This window comes from Chlamydomonas reinhardtii (genome assembly GCF_000002595.2).
Source record: "Chlamydomonas reinhardtii strain CC-503 cw92 mt+ unplaced genomic scaffold scaffold_31, whole genome shotgun sequence".
NCBI classification, from domain to species: domain Eukaryota; kingdom Viridiplantae; phylum Chlorophyta; class Chlorophyceae; order Chlamydomonadales; family Chlamydomonadaceae; genus Chlamydomonas; species Chlamydomonas reinhardtii.
Window position 1 is genome coordinate 1 of NW_025061544.1, and position 7,598 is coordinate 7,598.

A 7,598-nucleotide genomic window follows, 5' to 3' on the forward strand; every position below is an offset into this window, starting at 1 on the left:
GGTGCCTCGTGCGGGTAATAAGCCAGTTTGTGCCAGAAAGCGTTGGTGTAGTCGGTCAGCAGAGTCAAGCGGCCCTGTGCGATCTGCAGCGTTAGCTACAGCATTGAAGTCTCCCGCCACAACCAGGTGTTGTTCACAGGCGCTGGTGTGTGTCAGGGTGGTCTGGCAGTAATGGTAGATGGCCTTGCGGATTGCCGTGTCTTCGGGCGCGTATACACCCAGGACTGTAAGGGGCGTGCTGCCCCGTGTGCGGATCTGAATGTGCGACACATAGCCGTGTAGGGTGACTGGAGGAGTGTGGTGGGTAACACTATTCAGGTTACTGTACCGTGTGGACACGGCAATGGCGACGCCGGCGCTGCCTCTTTCCGTGGTGTTACGTGGAACAGAGCTGCAGTACAGGCGGTACCCTTCATTCATAAAGGCTCGCTTTAGTGGGTCGTGTCGGTGGCCAAGCTTAGTTTCAGTCAAAATCACAATATCGGCGTTCCAGGCAGCAAGATTGCAGAGTGTGAAGCTCAGGTTTCCCGGGGCACCTGCGGCTGTTACTTGTGAGAGTAGGCCCCGTATGTTGTGTGTGACAAGATGTAGTGTGCGGGCCTGTGTTTGGTCTGGGCTAGGTTGTGCGGTAGTTGTGTCTTGCCGTGCTGTTGGTGCGGTTTGCTGTCGTTTGAATAAGTCGGTGAGCGTGTTTGTGCGCCCTGTCCAGCGGGCCAGCGCTGTCCCATTGGTGGCGGTGGCGGCGGCCAGGGCACGTATGGTTCGTATTTGGGCGGTTATGTTTGGGGCGAGGCGTTGGGCAGCATTTGTTGTGTTGTTTGGGCTTGTAGCAGTGTTCCTTTGTTCAGGTTGAGTGATGTCTATTTCAATGGGGGCATTTGTGCGGTCTGTTGGTGCTGCTGTGGGCAGTGGCCTTGCTTCTTGTGGAAAGATGTTGTAGCAAGGGCCGAGTGTATTGCGCACGGCCTCCATGTCTACAGTGGAGACGGTGCCGAGGTAGTAAATATGGCCTTCCATAGCACTCCATCCATCGTCTTCAAGGAGAGTGTTGTGGAGTGGTGTATTTTCTGAATCGACTATGCGCCATTGGCCTGCCTCAAGGCGGACTGCATAGACATGGGGCCGGCTATTCATGAGGACATTGAAGCCAAGGCGGCGCGCCTCACGTGGTAATGCGGCGAGTACGGAGTCTTTGGAATGAGGGGGATCTTCTGGTGTGTCAAAATGTGACACGGCGCAGCGCATGACTAAACGCTTGTTGGGAAGTGCGTTTGCATTCCCGATTGTGGTGTTATAGTAAAGGTAGTGGTTGATGATGCTCATGTCAAACCTGCCCGCTTGTGTGTAGGCGTTTGCCCACCCGTCGCGGTTTGGGTGTTGCATTTGGTTCAGTACAGCTGTTACTGCGTTGGCATGTCTCAGCACATCGAACGGATCAATCCAGGAGAATCCTAGCATGTTATTTATGGCATGGATGCCGCAGAATCCGAGTTGCTGTGTCTGGCGGTAGCTTGTGTTTGAGAGCCCGGGGGGGTAGTGTAGTGGCTGTGGACGGGTCGGATTGGCGGATTGGGCTGTTGTTTGGCGGACAGCTGGCCGGGTCTCCCAGGCCCCCCGTAGGGGTGGTGACCTTGTGGGACCCGGAAGTGGGGTGTGTGCCATGGTGGAGTGGGGTGCACTTGTGAGCCACAGGGCAGCCTGCCCCATGGAGGCCGAGCCAGTGACCATAGTCGGAACCCATGCTTGCAGGGCGGTGACCGGCTGGTGGTCTGTGCAGAGAGATGGGAGGTGTGTGTACATTGCACACAAGGTGATTAGCATGGCTACTGTGCCTATGACGGCATTTCTGTATGGCCATATGGCTGGTGCATGCCGGCGGGCCAGGTGTGCGCTGTACAGGAGCATTGCCAGGGCCAGAATAGTGCCGTCAGTTGCAATTGTTAGTGCGGCGATCCCGAGTGGGATGGCGGCTGCACTGTAGAAAAGCATAAGGAAGCAGAATGGAGTCATAGCGAGGCTGATGCAGAGCGGTCCAATAAGTAGAGTGGTCAGCGCAGCCCCATTGGCATACAGCTCTGTTGCCGCTGTCGTCGTGTGTGTTTTCCTGCCAGCAGCACGTAGGTGTTTCAAGAGCAGGAAGGCAAGCATGACAGTAGCTAGTGCCGTTGTGCCAATTATGAGAGCATTCAGTGTAAGTCGTGTGCACGTCGCTGCCCATACTAGGAATTGCTTTAGGGGGGTGGAGAGTCGGCTGCATGTGCCTAGGAATAGCTTCAGCGTCAGTGAGTGCCCTTGGTATGCAGCTCGCACCAGCCCATTTCCCATCCAATGTGCTAGGGTTATCATCGAAATATGAGCACAGAGTGAGTACCAGTCATGTTCAGCCTTACACACAACCACTGGGTACGGCCCAATCAGACTCTCTCCGCAAGCAAGCGCAATCTCAGTAGTAAACCGCATGCTGTCCATCCAGGCGCTCCTGGCGGTCTTCATTGAATCACTTAATACCACCCTTATAAGCTTAACGTGACGCGACATACTCTCAGTATTGCAGCTGGTGGTGCCGGCTAGTCGTGTCACACTGTGAAGGCCCTCGTGGGCCACTTGCAGTGTACTCTCGACGTGGCGGGCAATGGCGAGCCGTTGGAGTCTAGGCAGCCTCTGACTGCCGATGGCAGTTAAAGCTATACGACTGTATTGTTTTCCAAGGGTATGTGTGCTTGTTTTTAAGTCCTGTCGGTGCAGAGTGGAGGTGTTTTCTGGATCTTTGTTGTGGGTCCCCCTTTCCTCAGTGGTATTATTAGCACGTTGTGTTAAGTATTGAGAGCATGAATGGCTAATTTGGGGTTGAAACTTCTTGTCCAACTTGGGCGAGGTGTGGGAATTTTTCTTGTGTTGGAGCCCTTGTTTCTCAAATTCACTGCTGCGTTCTTGGTGTATTTGATCATCCGGAGTTGTCTGTGAGGCTGCGTCCGGGCAGGCTCCCAGGTCGAGTCCATTGTTTGCCGCTCCCTGCCCTGCCTGCCGCTCCCTGCCCTGCTTGGCGAGAATGTCGCAAGTGCCTAGTATTATCAGCACCAGCATCAGCCAGCCCCTGATTCCTTTGGTCCAGCGTCCCGCCTTCGCTGGCATGTGTCGCGATCCCTGCTTCTTGCCCTCCACGATAGCACCGTTTGTGATAGTCTGAGTGTCAGCCGCCGAGCAAGGTGCCGTTCTGGTGGGTACACAATTGCCGTCACGGTGCAGCGAGGGACTGACGGATCGGCAAAAGGCTTTGCACACAGTGGTCCCCTTGCTCGTTTGGGCTTTAAATAGAACGTCCATATTCTGCTGCGGCATGCACAGCTCCTATGTTCGCCTATTTCACTTGTTCAGAAATTCAAACCGAGCTCGTTGGTGTATGTTGGGCGTAGTGTAGCAGTATGTATCTATATTAGTTAGTGTTAGTGCTGGTGTGTGCATGTGTGCATGTGTGCGTATGTATGTGTGAGTAGTGTGAGTAGTGTGCGTGTGTGCGTATGTGCTATGTGTGTGTAGTGTGTGTAGGGTGTGTTTGGGTGCATTTACCTGGGCAGCGGTGCTCAAGGAGGCAGCAATGGAGGCCACATCTTTTCCTGCGAGTTATGCCTACATGTTAAATACATTAATTATCAGGTGCGGGTAGCACGACTCACCTACATACACGTCACAAAACTGCACTGTCTTCAGATTGGTCAGGCTCTCCATTTTAATGATCAATGGCTTTACTAGGGTATGGAGAACGAGAGCTCCTTGTCTGGGCTGCCACCAAGTTCCATTCCATGGGAAACGGCCCCCCGTGAATACCGCCATGGGGGCCACCACCACTGCTGACACCTGGCTGGGCCCTCGTCTTCGGGCCGTGTCATGCACAGCAAGGGCACGGCCTTGCTTGATGATGCCAGCCCAATCCATCACGTGTATAGGGCTCCAGGTTCCACCCTGTGCTACCTGCGCGTACAGAGATGTCAGCAAGTGCTGGGATCAGAGTTACTCTGGATCGGAGTACCCACTGAGGAGCTGGGGCTCCCAGAAGACGCGGCAGGCTGTACGCCAAGGAGCAAGTAACCATTCTTAGCCATGCTGGGCACCTGCAGGACAACCGCAATATTTACATGTGAAATGTAGAGTGAGTATAGTGAGTAGGCCAAGTACCAACCTGAGGCCACGGAACGTTGGTGACCTGCTCCAAGAAGTCAGGGCCAACCTCAAGGGCCTGATATGCCATGATAGTTGGCTTGGGTGTAGCCAACGCTGGCTTGGGTGTAGCCAACATAGCGGCCGGCGCAGCTGCTGCTACACCCGCTGCTGCTACACTACGTGATGGGGTGATGGTGGTGGCCATGGCCCGCCTAACCTGTGGCTTACCCGGGACTGGCGTACCCACGACTGGTGTACCTGGGCCCGGGCCCGGGGCCCCAGGGTGCCCAGGAGTGGAAACTCCAACCCCGGACCCCTGCCCCTGCCCAGCTAGCCCAGCTAGCCCAGCCCGGCCCGCAATGTCCTCAATGTCCCGCACTTCTTTGAAATTGCATATGCCCGCAGAGTTGAGACTGCAGATGTGGCATCTAGGCTTTCTTTCCGTGCACACAACCTGCAGGGAATGAATGTCAAGACCTTGCGTTGGTGTATGATTAGTATGATTACCCACTTACCTTGCCAAACGTTATGAGTTGGTTGTGAAGGTTATACAAGTCCTCCTCGAGCAAGCCCATATGATTCAAGAGCCCGGACATGGCCTCGTTGGCCTTGTCCTGAGAAAGGTTGGGGCTCAGGACTGAAAGCCTGGTCATGATCCGTTGCACGTTGACATCTACCGGAAGCTCCTGCTTAAGGATGTTAACCGAGGCTCACACACAAAAGCTCATAAAAGCAATACCTGTCGACCTAGCTGCAACAGCTTGATACACCCGGCCGTTTTGGGCCCTACATTCCTGAACGATGTCAAGTACCTGTGGAAGAGGGTTAGCATGTGCCCCCAACCCAACCCAACAAAAAAAACAGAGGCGCACCATATCACCACTTCATCTGGCATAGAGCGGAGCCATTCTAGCCCAATTGAATGAACCGGCGGTGCATTGTCCCAGTCCTGAACCAAGCTGCCGTCCTCCAGCACTAAGGATGGAGATTTTGCCACCCACAGGTACGTGGTCACCCGGTATGCCTCACTGCCCCTGCAGGTGCTACAGGTGCTCAGTAGATATGCTAGATATGCTAACCCAGCAAGGCCACAGACAAGAGCACTTACAAGCCGTGCAGCAGCATGCGCAACTTCTCTGTTTGAGTCACGTCTGGCTGCTTGCTGGAGGTGCCCTCGTTGCGTTTGGGATGCAGCTCCTGCTCCACAATTTGAGAATGGTTGAACATGCTACTGTCTGCCCTATTGCAGCGGTCATAGCTGGCTGCCACGCCCAGCAGGGCTGGTCCCGAATCAGAATCGTGAGTCATCTGAGTAAAATGATTGGTCAGTCTCGAACCGCTAACCTAACCCCATGACAGGCATACCTGAGCGCAGACTCCCCCCAGAAGGGCATCCAGCACACTTGCATTCCACCTGCATTCCGCACTTGTTTGTGATCATGCAGCTTTGACTTGTCTCACCTTGCCTGCAGTTACAGCAGTCCCCCCAACCAGCCCACACAACTGCACAACCGACTAAACTGACCTTGGCGTGGCCGAGAATGAGCCCACCATCATATCCAAATAATGCGGCAGAAGGTGGAGCAGAGCGGCCCAGTGTACCTCCTGCGAGAAGTCCTCACCAATGGAGGGGTAAGCGGCGTCCCCATTTGCCAAAGCCCCATTTGCCAAAGTGCCCAAGGGCACGGAGTCGGATGCAGCATTCCCCTCTCGTTGATATGCCTGAACCTGGTCGGCCGCTGATACTGCATTTTTTCCATGTTTACACCGTGCAGCAACAGCGACCAGTACACGGGCTACAGAATAGATTCATAAAAGTTGGTTACTTGGCGCTGGGGGCATATCTAGTGTATGGCCTCTTTGTACCTGTAACTTCAAGCTTAGTCTCTCCAAGCTTTGTCTCGCCCATCCCAAGCTTGCTAGTACTGTCCGTTGGGCCATGCGAGCCGGTACCTGCATACCAGAAGGTCAGTAAAACAATGTATAGCTGATGCCATTGTAGCCATTGCACACATAGTATACCTTTGGCTTGCCCCAATGGGCCTGAGCTTGCGCCCTCCTGGTGGGCTGCTGCCTCGGGTCCCCGGCTCAGTTTGTGTGAAAAGAAATGGGTGGCTATGGACGACATCCCCGTCACTCCGAGGACTCCCGGCTGGGGCATGCCGGGCTGGGGCATGCCGGGCTGGGGCACGCCGGGCTGGGGCACGCTGGGCTGGGGCGCGCCGGGCTGGGGCACTTCGGCAGTGCGCCCCCCAGAGGCAGGTAGGGGAACGGCTTGCGGACGTGGGCATGTAATGGCTGAGACTCTGGGAATCCCCCGGGCCCATAATCTTCACGGTTGGGCTCTAGCTGTGGACGCAGCCCTTTGCTCCCAATCCTGGGACGCGAAAAGAATCTAGCAGCTTGCGCAGACATTCCAGATGGTAGTGGTACATCGGTAAGTTGTGCGTGCTGTGTAAAAAGCGTGAAGACGTTTCAGGGGTGAAGAGAAATTGAACGTACCTGGCTTTGCGCAACGTCCATCCCAGGTGGGGCACTCAGAGGGGCCGCGGGCGGGATGTCCCTGAGATTCCCTCCTGCAGCCGCAGCAACATGCACACATGCATGAGGGACAGGCCATACAGCGACATAGCAAAGATCACAAGCAACATACCAAGTGCTGGTACAGCGTGGGATATTGAGGTGCACATAATGTGGGCCTGTAAGGTAGGAGGTGTGGGGATAATGTTGGGATACAGAGGACCGATATGACAGAATACACTTGCAAATATCACTTGCATATATCTGGTGAAGGGCACACCGCATGGCACACCACCTGGCCAGGAGATAGGGCTGGTAGGGCTGCAGCAGATTGCATACCTGTGGTGCCGGCCCCGGTCCAGGCACAGGAGAGCGTGTCGCCACCAAATGCAGCCGAAGCTGCTCCAAGCCAGTGCCCGCTATCACTCGGGGAAAGCCGCTCATCCGAATCTGGTCCGAAGTTGGTCCGAAGATCTGTCCGAAACCTGATCCGAAGCCTGGTCCGAAAGACCATCCGAAGCTGGTCCGAGTTCCTGTCCGAAAGACCCCACCCCTGTCCGAAGTTTTTGTCTCCGAAGCTGGTCCGAAGTCGGTCCGAATCTGGTCCGAATAGCATCCGAATTACAAGTATTTCGGACACTTTTGTCGGATGCCAAGATTCGGACGCAATGTTCGGACCAGACCGGCCATCCGAATGGCAATTCGGACGCGCCCAGCCCCATTTCGGACACGCCCAGCTGTTGATTCGGACGCACCCATCCCCATTTCGGACATGCCCAGGCGTCAATTTGGGCACGCCCAACACCATTTCGGACGCCGCCACCACCCGCTGCTGCCCAGTGCCCCGCCTGCTGCGCTTTTGTGGTGTCTACAGACACCGTTGCATGTCCTGTCATGCCCTTGTCATGTAGCAGCGGCTC

At 55.3% G+C, this 7,598-nt stretch overlaps 2 protein-coding genes across 2 annotated transcripts; both read right to left on the bottom strand.

Annotated features, from left to right (window-relative positions):
• Positions 1–4,449: 4,449 nt before the first annotated feature.
• CHLRE_31g758397v5 (uncharacterized protein) lies at positions 4,450–5,495 on the bottom strand. Its single transcript, XM_043073008.1, has one exon. It carries the CDS (start codon positions 5,464–5,466, stop codon positions 5,263–5,265), a length of 204 nt encoding a protein of 67 aa, XP_042914063.1. The 5' UTR covers positions 5,467–5,495; the 3' UTR covers positions 4,450–5,262.
• On the bottom strand, positions 4,450–7,275 carry CHLRE_31g758347v5 (uncharacterized protein). Its single transcript, XM_043073007.1, has 2 exons — positions 7,018–7,275; positions 4,450–6,609 (listed from the first exon to the last, which is right to left on the bottom strand). Exon 2 carries the CDS (start codon positions 6,571–6,573, stop codon positions 6,292–6,294), a length of 282 nt encoding a protein of 93 aa, XP_042914064.1. The 5' UTR covers positions 6,574–6,609; positions 7,018–7,275; the 3' UTR covers positions 4,450–6,291.
• Between the last annotated feature and the right edge of the window lie 323 nt (positions 7,276–7,598).